The sequence below is a fragment of the Rhinolophus sinicus genome, linkage group LG05 (genome assembly GCF_036562045.2).
Source record: "Rhinolophus sinicus isolate RSC01 linkage group LG05, ASM3656204v1, whole genome shotgun sequence".
NCBI classification, from domain to species: domain Eukaryota; kingdom Metazoa; phylum Chordata; class Mammalia; order Chiroptera; family Rhinolophidae; genus Rhinolophus; species Rhinolophus sinicus.
Window position 1 is genome coordinate 110600060 of NC_133755.1, and position 16785 is coordinate 110616844.

A 16785-nucleotide genomic window follows, 5' to 3' on the forward strand; every position below is an offset into this window, starting at 1 on the left:
GCCAGGAGCCTGAAATATTTAAATTTAAAATATTCTTTTTAACATTTTTAGACATTTGATAAAACTCTTTATGCAGATATCAGTCTGAAAAAGCTAGTTTTCCTCACTGATGCCTTATTTATGATCTGGAAAAAGCTGGAGTAAAGAAACTATGGCTATTAGGAAAAGCCACATCTATATAGTTTATGGTAAAATACTGGACATTTGTATGAATAGCTAAAATAATATCTTGCTTCAAATTATTCTATACATGCTAGTTGATCTTTCGCTTCATTAATAAAGAGTGAATTTCTATAAGTCTGTTTTTGCTGCTGTTGGTTTTACTTGAAGAAGATAACTGTAAGCTTGATGTTACTTTTAAAACCTTTTTTAATTTTAACTTCTGTTTTTAGTAAATTGAATATCTTTGTAGAGTCTTTTGTATTTATCTGCCCTGCATCTTTTTTCTCAGTGTGTGTGTGTGTGTGTGTGTGTGTGTGTGTGTGTGTGAATCTCTCATACACTCCACCTCTATTTTAAGAGGGATAAAAATCCATTTGGGTTTTACGAAAAATACATCTCTGAAATTAACTGAGAACAGAGATAATAATTCATACAGATCCAGGCTTGAATCCTTAATCTGCCCCTTACTGTGAAAGACCAATCCCATGGTAAATTATTTTATATGCAATAATGACTCTTAAATATGTTCCAGTATATACCCATTAAACAGCTATGTGCATAGTTCTTATTTAGCCATGAAACCAAAACTGGCTTCTAAATTTAAAAAATAATAATAAAAATTGTCCCCTATCAACGCAACTGTATTGACTGCTGAAATTCTGGTTCTTGGGAGTCTAACAATACTTTTTCAGTGTGTCATTTCCCAATTTTCTTTATACAAACTATCATGAAATATTATTATTTGGCCTTCATTAGTTTGAATGCATCAGTTATGTACTGCACCTTCCTTTGTTCTTTTTCCCCTTCTCTCATGAAATTCACCTATGATAGGTTAATTATAAAAATTAAACGAGAAAAAAAACAGAAAACAACAGTACCTGGTGTAAAATAGGCCCACAGTAAACATGTTTCCTGATGTTTTCCAAATCACTTGTATATATTGTTCCTAACATCAAGTCTCATTCTATTTCAACTATATATGGTACTACAAAATGTATTTGGTCAACTGTAATCATTAAGCACTTATAATCACCAAGCACTGGGGTTAGCATTTAAAACTAACAAACAAACAAAAAAACAAGGAAAGTGTTTTCAATATCTCCCACTTCCCTTAGTTTTGTATAAAATTTTTATCTTTAGTTTTGTTTTCATAACATAAGAGAGTATAACACTGGACTTAATAACGCTCAGTTATAAGTCCTGTTTAAAATGCGTGAAAAGTCAAGTTCTAGGTGTCAATGCTTTCAAATTGGTATTCTTTTCAGAAATAATACCTATAATTCAACTATTTTGAAATTTAAAATTTCTTTCTTTGAAAATAATTTGAGTATTTTTTGATAAAATTATAGCTCATAATATTTACAAATAATTCCTTTCTTCATTGCTCTTAGGTGAAACTGTGGTATGATAAAGTGGGACACCAGCTGATTGTAAATGTTCTGCAAGCAACAGACCTACCTTCTAGAGTAGATGGGCGTCCCAGGAATCCCTATGTAAAAATGTATTTTCTTCCAGATAGAAGGTAGTGAATAATTTTAGAAAAAAATTTGCAACAATCTTTACTAATAGAAATGGTGGAATTTCCCCTCCTGGGATATAATTTTACTTATTTTGTAAGCTTTATTGAGGTAAAATTGATATACCAAAAATTGCGCATATTTATGTATACATTTTGAGAGTGTGGACATATACATAGACCTTTGATAGTTTTAAAATATAATAGTTAATTCTCTGAAGGAATAAACTGCATTATCCCTGAGGAAAATAATCCTTCAAACCTTGTTATTTTTTAAAAAATAATCTGCCAAGTTTTAAATGTTTCATTACCTTAGTCATATGCCTATTAGTCTTTGATAGCTGTACATCATTTAGAATGTACCTACGTATGTGTCCACCCATAATTATAATCACTGCTTATACTGTAGTTAAAATTAGAATAGTATTAACCTCTAAAGTGTTTTTAGACATATTAAATGGTATGAATTAAAAGTAGTAAAAATCCCAATAGCAATATTACATGTAGCTACAGTAGATGGCAGCATATACTTGTTTTTGCTTTTTCATTTACAAAATATACTTATTTTTCAGTGATAAAAGTAAAAGGAGGACCAAAACAGTAAAGAAAGTACTAGAACCAAAATGGAATCAAACTTTTGTCTATTCGCATGTACATCGTAGAGATTTTAGAGAACGAATGTTAGAAATAACTGTGTGGGATCAACCAAGAGTGCAAGAAGAAGAAAGTGAATTTCTTGGAGAGGTGATGTATATTGTAAAGATTCAAGTCAAATGCTCTTTGCAAGTTTTGCAATATGTATTAATTAGGGTTACTTTTTTATTATGTTTTGGTAAATGTGTTTGATTTAATTTGAGAACTGCCCTTTCAGATCCTCATAGAATTGGAGACAGCGCTTTTAGATGATGAACCACATTGGTATAAACTTCAGACACATGATGAATCTTCACTACCTCTGCCTCAGCCATCACCTTTCATGTCAAGGCGACACATTCACGGAGAAAGCTCCAGCAAAAAACTACAAAGTAGGTTAAATTATGTTGTAATGATCTAGTTGGAGATTACCATTCTAGATAATTTTTTAATGTTTTTTAGAGATCAAAATATTGGAAAATTATTCACCTATGTAAAGACACCTGGCAAAACTATTTTCTCCATTTTCCTAATGAAAGTTTTATATACGAGTATATACCGAGGGTGCCAAAAAAAACCCTATGTAACTTTACTAACAATTGTCACCTCAGTAAACTTTAATTAAAAAAAAAAAGTATACAAGTGGACACTTGGGCCAACGTTGCTCAAGCAGTAGTTCGCCGTAATCAGAATTTTCTGGACGCTGATGCACCTCTGGTAATTGCAGAAGTCAAACGTGACTTATATTTATCTTTTGTTATTGGCATATGTTGAGTATTACAATTTAATACAGTTTTCCTTTCTTAAAATGTATATACATTTTTTTGGCACCCTCTGTATATTAACGTAATTCCAGAGCTGAAAGTTCAGAAACTTTGATTTATAATTCTTTGCCCATTACTGATTCAGTTGTTAATGGGGGAATTGATAGAGTAATTTCTGTCATTATTGATGGGTTACTGTTTATATGTAACAACAACATATAACTTTATAGTTCCTGGATATTTTTAGTATTTTTATTCATAAAAAAAATAGAAAAACATTGTAATATGTGTATTCTTTTGGTGATTGAGAAAAACAGTATTTTTCTGTACATATATCCATTAAATTTTGGAGTTGTGACTAAATCTTTAATTGAGTTAGTGAAACTTAGAAGCTTCATTTTGGTAATCTAGAACCAAATTGTATCCTCATATAATTAAATATTTCATGTTAGTGCTTCTCCGATCAAGCATTTCCTCAAAATTAATGTTTAATGCAGTATAATGGCTAATTTTGAAGGTAAACATAAATATTTTATAAAGGGCCTCGATGTCCTTTCAAGAAGATGAGCTCAGTAGAGCTCCAGCGAAGAGAGATTTCTTTGAACCTTTGTACTCAGCCCCATCTTTCCTGAACTACAAAGGTGGGCACTTAACTGGGTAGAAAAAAAGGTGAAAAACTTTGCTATAGGCTTTTAGTATAATGCTTGAATTGAAAAATACTTTGAAAAGTCAAAATCTTAGTCAATGAAGTCCCCTTCCTTCTGTTTGTCTTCAGTGAGTTTAAGGAAGAAATACTGAGAAAATGTTATCCTTGGAGAACAAACATTACTTTAACAAATCAGCTCATTATTTAGTTTGTATGATTCTTGTACAAAAATATGTGGTAGTAATATAATTAGCTTGATATTAAAAAAAAAAAAATTGTGACCATGTCCTTTACATTTCATAAAACAATGAAACACCGAGGTATCTGTTTTGCCTTATTGCTGTGCAGGATCTCAGCGTATCAGTGACAGTGACATCTCAGATTTTGAGGTTGATGATGGTATTGGAGTAGTTCCTCCAGGTGTGTGGGTGAAGAGCATGGCCCTGCTTCATGTGTTTCTCTGCTTGTTGTCACCGTCCATTTCCAGGCTTCTTTGGGATACTGATCTGGAGCTATGGCACAGGGAAATCAGTATTTTATTATTCCGTGGTGACTTGTGTTCCAAATTATTAAGAACATTTAAAATTGACTCACAACTATTCATGAACATCCCCACTTATTTGAGTCTGATTCTTTCTTAGAAGCATGGCTGGTTAGGTTAAAGTCATTATTTGGCAATGCTGTGAGCATAAGTGAAAATATGAATTTCATGTTGAAAGGATATGTTTAATTTCCTTAAATAAAAATTATCCTGTGTTTTATATTGTATATCTATGATTTTCCTTCCTCTGTTTCTGAAAATAATGTGGCCTTCCATGGAATATACTGAGAAAGGTGCATGGCAGGGTTTCAAATTGCATGTCGCATGTCTTCACTTTTAATGCTTTTGTGATGTGTTTACCACAGATTATAATAGGATGTGTATGTATGTTTTCAAATAAGGAAATGCTTTAGAAAGATTCCCTATTCATTCCAAGTCAACATTTTTGTCACTCTATAAGTTAGTAAACATTTTTGACATTATGGAGTTCAAATCTGTTTCTCATCTGACTCTTTTGTCAGAAAAATGAGTAAAACCAAGTAGTGAAGGCTTATTTTCTTGGCACTGATCCTGTACTATTTCCTTGACTTACTAATAAAAACTAAGGAAATATAAAATAAGAAGTGATTAAAGAAAAAATGTTGGGACATACAAATATGAGTTATTAAAGGCTTTTCTTTAGGATGGTGTTGATATATGTCCCCTTAATTTATATAATTTCTCAGATGAGGATACACTTAATTTGAGGGCAGTGATTTTGGCAAAGTCAATAGACAGATTCCACACTAGTGACTAAATTCACAATTTGGAGAGGTACATAAAACTTCATTAAAACTTGGAGAAAATTATAGAGTTCTCTAAAATTAGGTTTCATTTGCTTCCATAATTTAGAAAAAACATAGTATTGAATTGCTGTATTAAAGTTGAAAATAGTCCTAAAAACAATAAAACTGGTGGTGTGCACATCTACATATTAATACTTAGATATTACTCTTGGATATCAGATCTTCAGGAGAGTTTAGATCATCGTGGGTAATAGTGGATAACATTTCATACCTTGTTTTCTTTTTTCTTTGTTTTTTATTGCTAAAAGGATCATAATAATTGCATACATTCTCCACAGAAACTTTAACAGAAAATTTAATATAATATTATTTTTTTTAATGAAATTGAAAGCAGCAAAGTGCTTGTGTATTAAATCCATTGGCATATTTAAATAGCAATCAAATGATTCCCAGAAGGAAAGTCATCAAACCTTCCTAACAAGAATGTTGGCTGGTAATCAACCTTAATGCTGTTGTTATCAACTCATCTAAATAGAATTAACTTCTGTGAGTGGTGCTCATAATTTTTTTTCACCTAAAATTTCATATTTTAGGATGAGGCAACATAGTGAATGAATTAATTAATAAATGGCCAGTTCAATAAATAGTATTATAAAATGGTGAGTTTCTTCTCTTCCCCACAAGATCACAAGGACAACAGCCAAAATGGGAGTTATGGGACCCACTACAGATGGACATCACCAAAGAACACTGAATTATAAATATATTTATATTCCATACTGAAATATACCGTATCATGGAGTTTGCAAACATATGTAAGCTCTTTTATCATATAGAAATAGTACCTAAATTATCATTTCAAATGTTCATTTTTCATTTAGCATTTAAAATATAATGAATAAATTACATAACCAATACTTAATATTTTATATTTTATATTCATAAATTAATAAAGGAGATAATGTAATATATTCGTATTTTCAAGTGTGCCTTTATTGGCTCAAAACGGGTATATGGTAGCTTCAGAATATACATATGTGTGGCAAATATATATATATAAAATCACTCAGTATTATATAATACATTTTAAATAAAGAGGAAAGATGAGCATGGGTGAAATAAAGGCAACCAGCTTAAAAAAAAACAAAAGTGAGGGGATAAGTTAACAAACAAATGTGTTGATACATTCCCGTATACTTTTAGAGGCTGATTACAGATCTGCTTCTACATTTCCTAGCATCCAATATGAAGAGATGTAGATGCCAGTTCTACATATGTTTTAATGCACTCAGTGAAGTTTCTGGTTGTACCTAAAGAAGTTCAAAAGCTTGATTTAAATTTCCTACCATAGGCATACCTTAAACTTTCTAATACCTTGACTTTTCTCAGAATCACAGAGTTCCATGCTCTTGTTTGCTATATTTACTGTTTCTCCACTTAGGGAATTTAAGGTTCTGAAAGCAGTTGAGACCTCCGGGACAACATTTTATTACCTTTATAGTTATCATAGCCTTATTGTTATTTAAAATAAATTATTTTTATTTCTACTTAAGAAGAATAAAAATAACCCTATATAGATTGCCCTCATCTGAGGCAAGGCATATGGCAACCTCAGCTTTTCAGAGCATTACTACAAACTCAGAAAATGGAAGAGAACCCTCTAACTTCTAACTTTGAGCCAACAGAAGCATTGAAATAAGCATAAAATAATAGTTCCCTCCCACCTTTTTCTGAAGGTAGCATACATATAAACATTAAGTTAAACATAATATGAAGAAAACCAAATTATTTTGTTAAAAGCAAAGAACTATAAATGTGTATTAGGATAGGATTAAAAAAGACACTAATTTATATGTAACTACAAAGAACCCAAGAAAAACCTGAATTACACCTTTTTAACCATAAGATACCTAAATTTTCTAAAATGTGTTTCATAATAATTACACCAAATCTGAAAATTCTCTTTATATGTCTTGAATATTCATTGAAATATTGAAAATGTGCTCCCAATTCAATATTGACATTCCATAATTGTTATATAATTGATACCAAATGTTATCAGATGATACCAAAGATTAATTTAAAATGTCTAAGTAATTCAGATCTGGATTTAAATATCTTTGAAAGCAGCCAGTTTTTATAATGACCTATGAAATAAGCCCCTACTTTTAAATGTAATTGGGCTCTTTCTAGACTTAACATTACAATTTATACATCTGAACAACAACAAAGAAACCTTCTGCATTAAACTAAAAATAATAGCTTAATTGCTATTATTTTTGTTACATAATGAAAGTTTATGAAATTATAACATTTATGGTTATATTATTTGGTCATACCGATGATTTTAGAGTGACAAAAATAGTTGAGTTTCGTTGGTCTCAATGTTGTCAAATTGCAATTTGTGAAATATTTCAAGAACTTCTACATTAAACTTAGTCAAAAGATCATACAATCACCAAAAAAAAATTGTTGGAGAATTTTAGTCTGCTTTTAATAATGATTTATTTAGTTTGCCTTTAATAATGTTTCATGGCATATTTTTAAAATAATGTGGGAGTTATTAAGTAAATAAATGAACAAGAGCTCAAGCTGCCCCGTTAAATTTAATGTTTTCCTGGTTCACGGACATTTTATGTAGTTGTATAAATAATTATTATTCTTTTGGCCACAGAATTTTTTATTTTCCTTTCAATAATACAAACAATGACCCTGTGAAAAAAGTTTAATTAAACTGTTACCATGGATTTGAGATTACTATTTTATCTTAAAAGCAGAGATGATGTAAAACTTTTTGCCTCAGAGGAGATTGACTTAGATTTTTAATTGCAATTATGTTAACTGTATTAATTATGTTACTGCTGACATCTTTATGGAATAGTTTCAGACGTCTGGGGTAGATTTGACGATTGTATCTTTCGGAGGGTTAATTTTCTCTCCATTATTGCCATAGTTATCTCGACCCCATTCATTGTTTTCATTTGAAATTTGCAGTATTACCTGAGGTTTGCAAAATTCATGATCAATATTTGTAATAGTGAAGGTCTACTACTCTTCTTTGTTAATTAAAATTAGTAGGATATCATTTTCATTTTCTTATTAGTGAAGCGATCAGAAATTCAACTAAAATAATTTAGCCTTCGGAAGAAAAAGTAAGTTACAATTAAAGAGACACCAAATTTCTAAGCATTGACTTGTATATTAACTATAGTTCCCTGTCAGATGCTTGATTTTCATTCCTAAAAATCACTGACTCATTCATTCTTTCAATTAAAATAGTATCCCAACTCATCATAATGCTTGAGGCATCAATTGTCATATTTATATTCAGAATCTTCATGGTACCTTTGAATCTGTTCTTATGCATGTATATGTTGTCACACTGTGTACATACACACTTAATAGTTTTGAAAGTAAAGCTAATGATACTGATTGCATGGCATTTATCTTAATAGGTCAGTGCCTGCTGTAGATACCTAAATTTGCTATCTCCACTTTAATGTTTACATTATAGAAGAATACTGATTGCTTTTTGTGTGTACTCTTGCCAGTAGGTTATAGATCTAGTGCTAGAGAAAGTAAATCTACAACATTAACTGTGCCAGAACAGCAAAGAGCAACTCATCACCGCTCCCGTTCAGTATCTCCTCATCGCGGCGATGATCAGGGAAGGCCGCGTTCACGTTTACCAAATGTGCCATTACAGAGGTAGGCTTTGCAATGGGCTTTGTGTTCCTGACAGGACTTTGTTATTACAATACCATGTAAACTGCCACCGGCTTCTCACTGAAATGAAATGGTGGTTTGGTCAATCATGTTATTTTTTTCAGAATCATTTGTAGGCAAAAATGCCTGTTTATTCGCTACGCAGCATTTTGTTCTTTAATTTCAACATTCTCTTCATTAATCTCAAGAAATTTCCTAGGGAATGGAAGAATTTTATGTCCTAAGCACAGTTTCTGAATAACTGTCTTATATTCCATTTGCCAGTTTTCTCTCCTGTTAGGGGAAATCGTATGGTATGAGTCAGACCTGTGGAGAGAAGTGACAAAGAGGATGAGATTAAACAGCAGAATGTATTTTCAGGAAATTTAGGATTGTGTCTTTGAAGCACTTTAAATGCTTGGAAAAGTATATACTACATAAATAATACAGCACTCTATGTCATGAAGTGTACTTCTGAAATTTTAATTAAGTATGCAGATAAAAAATGTAGTCCTGTTTTGATAGAGATGCAAAAGAAAGTTGGAAAAATGCAGCAGAGGCAGAGTACTCATAGAGAATAAATACCTATAAGTCATTAATAAAATAGGTGTTTGGTTAAGATGCCAACACTGTTCAAGCTATTCATTTGCTTGCCAGTTATTGTCAATTCTTTCCCGTTAGTCTGCATTCCTGATTTAAAATAACACCATTTGATGCAGATGAATTTTTGTAATCATTTTAGGAGTTTAGATGAAATTCATCCAACAAGAAGGTCACGTTCTCCAACCAGACACCATGATGCCTCCCGAATTCCAGTTGATCACAGATCCAGAGATGTGGATAGTCAGTATTTATCTGAACAAGACAGGTATTTGTTCAAATTATGATCTAAACATTATCAATTTTTCTTTGTTTTAATATATGATAGATAATATAGGAAAGTAGAGAGTAAAAGTATTTCATCACTCAAAACTGAACAAGAACAACTGGTAAGATATGCTAACAGAAATGCAATTCTAGAAAATACTTGGTTAATATTATACTGTCATAATATATGCATTTTTTTTTAAATCAAAATTTCTATTTAGCCATGTTCAAATGAACAGCATTTTGTCGACTTAGATACTATCCTAAATTATAGAAGTGAGCCTACATATGTGATTTTCAAATATTTTATATTTTTTGGGTTGTAGTCTTTGGGATGTTATTTATGTAATTATAAAATTGTGTATTTTATGTTATTAAAAATTTTGGACACAGGTCATCTGAAAGACAGTGTTGCAGAGGTTCTGTGAGAACTTCAATAATATTGTTGTATCCCTACTTTTTATGAAATATATTTCCATAAAATAGAAAATATTGAGATGGAGTATTTCTTATGAACAACTACTTCCTGGACACAATTACTGAAAAATCTACATTATAACTGTTGTTTTGCATGCCCACAGACTTTCTTCTCAAACTACATCTGTAGGATGTGCCTCACTACAAGCTCAGGGTCTGCGTTAAGGTGTTATAGTACCCACCTTGTTGAATATTCTCTTCCGGCTTTTTGAAGTGGAGAAATTTTCAGGGAGGAGTCGGGAAATGATAGTGGTGCTAAATGATTGATTTTTGCCGTGTAGTCAGGGATACAGAACTCAAGCAGAGCTTCTTACCTCCCTAATTGTCATCCTACTGTGAAAAGTGGTGCCATGACCTTCAGAGAGTGGAGTTTATATTGGGTACAGGGTCAGGAGCTTCTCTGAGGAATCGGATCCCACACAACTGTTTGAGTCGAGTTGAATGAGGGGTACTTTGTCAACATTCATTGGGGCCACCATGAATTTAGGAGAGGAGGGACAGGAAGGAGACCAGGGCATTCAATAGAGTGGAATTAAAGCTTTATTTTAAAATTTTACCAAATTTTTAAATAAAGCAGTCCTAATCAAGTATATTCTTGGTTGGTTAAGGAGAAACATAACATGTGATACTGCATTTTCAGTGGCTATAAAAGCCAAGAAAACTATTATGCTTTAAGTTGCTTAAAAGAAATAAAAAATTTGAGGGTTCCCATTAGTATAAGAAAAGCCAGGATTTTAGGCCTTTTAAAAGTTGTTAAAATACCCAAGTGTCTAGAATTGGAAATAGATTTCTGTCTTATCGGGGGAAGGTTTGGTTTAGTTTTATTTTGTTTTACTATTCTGTAAAATCACTTTGAAGTACGATAGCAAATCAACAACTGCTAGGACTTTGACCATAATGTTTGTACTTTATTGTTTAAATTTTTTAAAATACTGTCATGTTTATTTTTGTTTAACCTCTCAAGCAAATATGCTAGTGCAGACAATCTGGTTTCTTCCCTCTTCATGTTTTCATCGGCATACCATTGGCCTATCCCATGTCATTTAATGCCTCATAATTTATCTGTTTCACTCACCACCCATCCTGTCTGTGCAGTGAGCTTCTTATGCTGCCCAGAGCAAAACGAGGACGAAGTGCAGAATGCCTACATACCACCAGGTAAATACAGGGATTTGGTAATGGTAACTGTGTGTGATGACTCTCTTTCCATTCTCCTATTCTTCCATCTCTCCCTCCGTGGTATAATTACAGATACATAAAATTATTTTCCCAAGTAGTCAAAATTTGTTTTATGTGGAGGTTGTGGGAAAGTTTCCAAATATACTTTAATTCTGATCCAGGCAGATTATTTGTAGATTCAAAATCCAGAGACTGATAAGCCTCTGTGGAACTGTTGACACATTCCTAAAACTGAGGAACCAATTTCTGCAATTAAAATTCTAAGTACTGCCTGTGAGCGGCCCCACTCCCAATGCATATGCCTGTCTAGTCACAACAGGTCTCGCCTTCTGTGCATGGCAGTGTTACTGTTTTCATGATTATGAGTTTGTTTTGTTTTAGCCTTTTTATATTTCCTTTTGGATTCTACTGTCGTTTATCTTGTTTGTTTTTAATAACATTTTTGCCAGTTCCTTTTTAATGATTGATCTTCAACTTCCTTTCAGTTAAAGAATGAGGATATCTGACCTGCTATCTTTTAAACCTTCCCTGCCTTCATCCCCTCTCCAGTTCAGAAGTGCTGCAGTACAAACTTTCTCATAAAGACGTGTAATGATATGATGCTTCTTTAAAGATGAAAGAAAAGGGGATGTAATAGTCTCTAAATTGGAGCTTAGAACCTAATACTTTATTTTCTTCTCATTCCATCTTGGATTTCATATCCAAAATAAATCTCCTTGCAGATGACTCATACCGTAGACTCTAAATATTTCTTGTCAGTTTGGAGTTAATAGAAGGTAAGGAAGTAGTAAGTCAGTGAAACAAACCAACACAGACACAAACTTTGTCAAATATTTTGGCCTAAAGTGAGGAAGAGAAGGAAAGAGCTGTAACTGGAGTACCTGCAGTACAAGAACCAACAAAGGCAGAATTATTGTGTCTATGTGGCCCAAGTAGTTCTGCTCAATAACGCAAACATGGTCATGCTACTAAGAATTGTTTTCACTTTCATAGGTATAAAATTATCCTACTGATAACTACTGCCATGTTTGCTTGTGCCACAGGAAAGAATAAGGAAATGTTAGTTGTGTCTGTGAATTGGGAAAAAAATATAAAATCATAAATATTGTAAAAATTAACTCAAATTCTTTATAATGCTCAGCTGTCCAGGCTTACTGTTAGTTGTTGTTCTTGACAAGCAGTTTGTTAATAGGAATGATTTGTTTAGAAGTTCAGAACGTTTTGTCATAGTCCTGTTGATCTGAGTATAACTGTAAAAAAAAAAAAAGAAAAAAAAAAAGAACTTTATTTTTATTAGGTACCTGGTGTGACCTGGTACAATTGTGCGGGTATTTCTAACATACACCAATAGTCTAAATAGAATAGCTAAATATGTATTTTTCTTTTCCTTATCATCTACTTCTACAGGTGAAATATCAAGATTTAAACAACATGATATACTATTAGTTTAATCATTTTGTACAATCTTATCTTCAAAATACATCGTATATTCATTTAGGAATTTTCAGAATAAAATTTGAGGATATACTATTTTCCAGTAAATAAGGAAAATAATTTTCATTGATTACCAAGCATAGTGTTAAGTATTTAGTGTACTTTAGCTCAATTTCCTGACAGTAAATATATGAGGTAAATATTATCCTCATTTCACAGATAAGGAAAGATGATACAGTTTAATTTGATAAGTAACAGAGCAAGGATTCAAAATCAGGTCTATTTGACATTTTCCACTGAACTAGTTTTTCCAAAAATATGTTCTGAATAGTTAGTTACTCCTGTGCAGCATTCCACCAATAAGAGTTTGTGAGTCAAACCGATTTTGGAAACTTTGCGAATTAAAGCCCCTCCCTGGAGATTTAATATGCGCAGCACATTAAGGTCATATACTCAAGAAATCTGTCTCATATTATTTAATCCATTTTCCCTCACATTATTTAACCTTCAAACTCCTTTTACATAAAATATGTCCTGAGAAAGTAGTGTTGTACAGAAAATATTGTGGCTGCCTGACTATGCCCTAGATACTTTATACCTGTTACCTCATGTGAGTCTCACAGCATTTCTGTTAAGTATTGTTTCCCCCATTCTATAGATGTAGCAAAAGGCTTAGTCACTTGACTTGAATTACCTAGGTTAGCAGCCAATGAGTGGGAAAGCCATGGTGGGAACTTAGACCTTCATATTACGAATTATATGCTATTTCCCATTCATTTTCCCATTCTCAGCTGACCCCTGTTAGACTTCCTAAAAAAAAAAATCACTTTTGAACCAGTTGCTTAGAAAACTTATATAACAACCTGTTACTAATGGTATTTGCCTAAGGTTAGGAGTTGAAGACTATTGTCTGTAAAGCAGGCAGAATCCTTAGTTTTAGTAAAATCTGCCATCAATTTGCGTTCAAATATGGGACTCTATTAGACTTTCAAACTAAAGCTTTAAGATATTTCCATGGATTCTACCATAGGATAAACATGAGTGAACCAGTGGGATGTTTAATGTTTAGTATGTCCTCAGCAAATGTGTATTCCCTTCTCTTTTTATCATACTATAATGTAAGTCAAAATGGACAAGGGACTTTTATAATGAACAATTTATACAAACATTAATATTTTTTAAAATTAATTAACTGGACCTAATTTGACCTTGGTGGTATAGACAATCCAGAAGCCCTCATTGATTTTAAAGGAATTCAGATGAAGTTGGGCCTTGTTTCTGCCATTTTCTGCCACATCCGAATTCATATCCTGGTTGGCATCTAATGCCCATCTCACCCACTTTCCAATGATAAATTATACCTATGGTTGGATTTCAATCCAGAAGCTTGTAAATGGAAGAACTTGCTTCATTTGAGTCCCTTCTTAATCTTTTCCCTTTTTCTTTTCTTTACTGTAGTTGAGTACCATAACCAACCTCATTCCTGGAATGGTAGTCAACTCTTTGCTTGTTCTTCAAATAGTAACTCTTAACCATATTTTAATTAACAAATCTCACAAATTATGTGGCTAGTACTTTCAGCTATGAGTTGTTAACTTCCGTAGAAGCAGGTATCCTATTAGATCAGAAATTAAATAGTAAATTTAAACATTGGTGATTCAATAGTTTAGTTAGCAGATATTTTTCAAATTAAGGCAATTGAATTATAATTGAGTCATTATCTTAATTATGAAGATAGATGTCTGTGATTTCATATTTTAATAACTTTAATCCTACCTTCAAATAATTATCGTGGTTCTTCTCAGAAAAACAAAAACAAAAAACAAAAGCTCCATCTGTGTTTGTAGTTTTGTAGGCCTTCTACTTTTTCATATCCTAGTAAAATTTGCTTCATATATATTTTTCTGTCTCCTGCGTGTTTGTTTGGCCACGTTCCAGACATCTTGTAAGGCATTATAAAACATTACCGCCCAAGATGCCTTTGTTAGAGAACAGTACTCACTGGAATATTTACAGGTAAGAGTCATGACAGTCGGTCCCAGTTATAAACGAATCCCTAATCCTTTGCCTATTAAAAATAGCATATTTACATTCTAATGAAGCATTAACATTTCCCTTGAAATTAATTATACATAGAGAAGCATTAAATTAATGGTATCTAAAAATAGTTTTAATTATAAAATATAGGAATCCTAAAAGATTTCTCTAAATGAAATCTACTTATTCAAATATCAGAATTCTAGTTGTCTTTGTCATTTATCTTGTTTGTTTTACTTGTTGATTTTAATTGTGATAATTAATTTCATATTATTTTATTTTTGGATAATTTTAATTTGCGAAGCTCAATTCTGCCTGCACATACTAAAACCAAATCAGTGACTAGACAGGACTTTCCCCTTCATCATGACTGCTTTAACTCAAGAGTATTGAGATTTACTGATGAAATAATGATTAGGTAAGAACATGTGGAAGTCATACCTTCCACTTCCCTTGTCTAGTGTTGTGAACCAAAATAGCTGAGTTGTAAAATTTTTCTCCTCTGATGTCCTTCATTTTGTTTTGGTGTGGCATCTGTCCTTGGTGATGAACTTTTAGGCGTTTCGTTTAAGTGCTTTCTGTATCCGGTTTTTTCATAAGTAGGTGTGATTTAGTGTCATTTTTCAGTCTGAGACCCTTTTTGAAAAACAATTATGCCAAGCAATTCAAGCATAATCTTTGTTTAGTTTCATTTTCTAAACAAATTGTTACACTGTCATCCTGTCAGCTCTCTCACACTCTTACGAACTGAATCACCGTGATTCTACATCTTATGTAAAGGGGACATTATTTTATGCTTTACTCTCTAACATGGTCTTCCTTTCTTTGTTTTCTTTGTCTTTCTCTTCTACCATTGGATGCAATGCACTGGCACTAGTGAACTGCAGCCCTCCCTTGACAGGGCTAGGAGTGCTAGTACCAACTGCTTGAGACCAGATACTAGTTTGCATTCACCAGAACGAGAAAGGTATAAAATAAAGACTTTCTTAATTTCCTATCATTTGTACTAGTGATTTTTTTTTCAGTCACTTTGTTTTGTTTCATGTGACTTTCACAGGTTTATTCATTCATGTTCACATTGCTAATTGTCTACATTTCCCCTTCCTTTATTACACACGTCTATGGAGAGATATGTGTATGTGGATAAGCCCAGGAGTCCATATACACACATTTCCATGAATGTTGTTGCAAATGGTGTGATGTAATTTGTAACTGCTTCTGGCTGCTGCTTTTCCCCTTCTGTTGCTTTCAGTCGTTTTATTTACATACTATTCAGGGAGCCTTCAGTATGCTGATAATGTCATAAGGGCTAGTTAGTTATCTGAAGGGGAGGACCACGTTTCTAATAGTTCCACTGATAAATAATATTTATAGGTTTCACGACAATCTTCCATAAACTCAAAACAAGAGTTCTGTTTAGATGGAGTATGTCCCTAATGCATCTATATTTACTTCTGAATCAAACAGCTCTTTGATATAGATCATGTTTTGCATTAAATTATATTTTGACAGCAAAAAATTGCATGTTCCCCATAGATTTCCTGATGCCTTAAAAAATAAAAACAAAAAAATAAATGCATATATGTATATGTGTACACACGTAATTTTGCTTAAAACTTTTAATTGATTAATGCATAATTCTGATTTCAAATCAAATGTGTTCAGTGATTATGTGTTACACTGCCTCTGAATTGTGAGCAGCTAATTTTTCCATTAGATGGAGCTTTCTATTCCAGTAAGTTTGGTCATAGTTGATAGTTTGGGTTATAGTTGTTATCTCTTTTCAATTAGCAGTTATTCAGTAGAAACTTGCATACTAACTCTACAAATCATGAAGAAAATATTTAGTTGTGCCAATGTAATCTACTTCTTCAAAGGCTGCTGAAAGCTTTTCTTTAGCAGTATTTCTAGTCTGATTCCATTCGTTTATTTATGAGATGTTTATTTATAGAATAAAATAGAATAATAGGTACAAGTAAGTATGCATAACTACTTTTAGTGTCTGTAAGATTCTACTAAAAAGTCTTTTTTTTTATTTT

At 32.3% G+C, this 16785-nt stretch overlaps 1 protein-coding gene across 50 annotated transcripts in view; it reads left to right on the top strand.

Moving 5' to 3' along the window:
- RIMS1 (regulating synaptic membrane exocytosis 1) overlaps positions 1-16785 on the top strand; it is a 446831-nt gene that overhangs the window by 306911 nt on the left and 123135 nt on the right. For 22 of the 50 annotated variants that reach the window (XM_019749294.2, XM_019749278.2, XM_019749295.2 and 19 more), the window contains 8 exons: positions 1554-1684; positions 2251-2422; positions 2550-2703; positions 4070-4141; positions 8599-8755; positions 9495-9620; positions 11192-11254; positions 15624-15713. In XM_019749294.2, the coding sequence (XP_019604853.2) occupies positions 1554-1684; positions 2251-2422; positions 2550-2703; positions 4070-4141; positions 8599-8755; positions 9495-9620; positions 11192-11254; positions 15624-15713 (965 nt within the window). The remainder of the gene's footprint in view (positions 1-1553; positions 1685-2250; positions 2423-2549; positions 2704-4069; positions 4142-8598; positions 8756-9494; positions 9621-11191; positions 11255-15623; positions 15714-16785) is intronic. The other 28 variants (XM_019749279.2, XM_019749299.2, XM_074333177.1 and 25 more) reach the window with 4 other exon arrangements.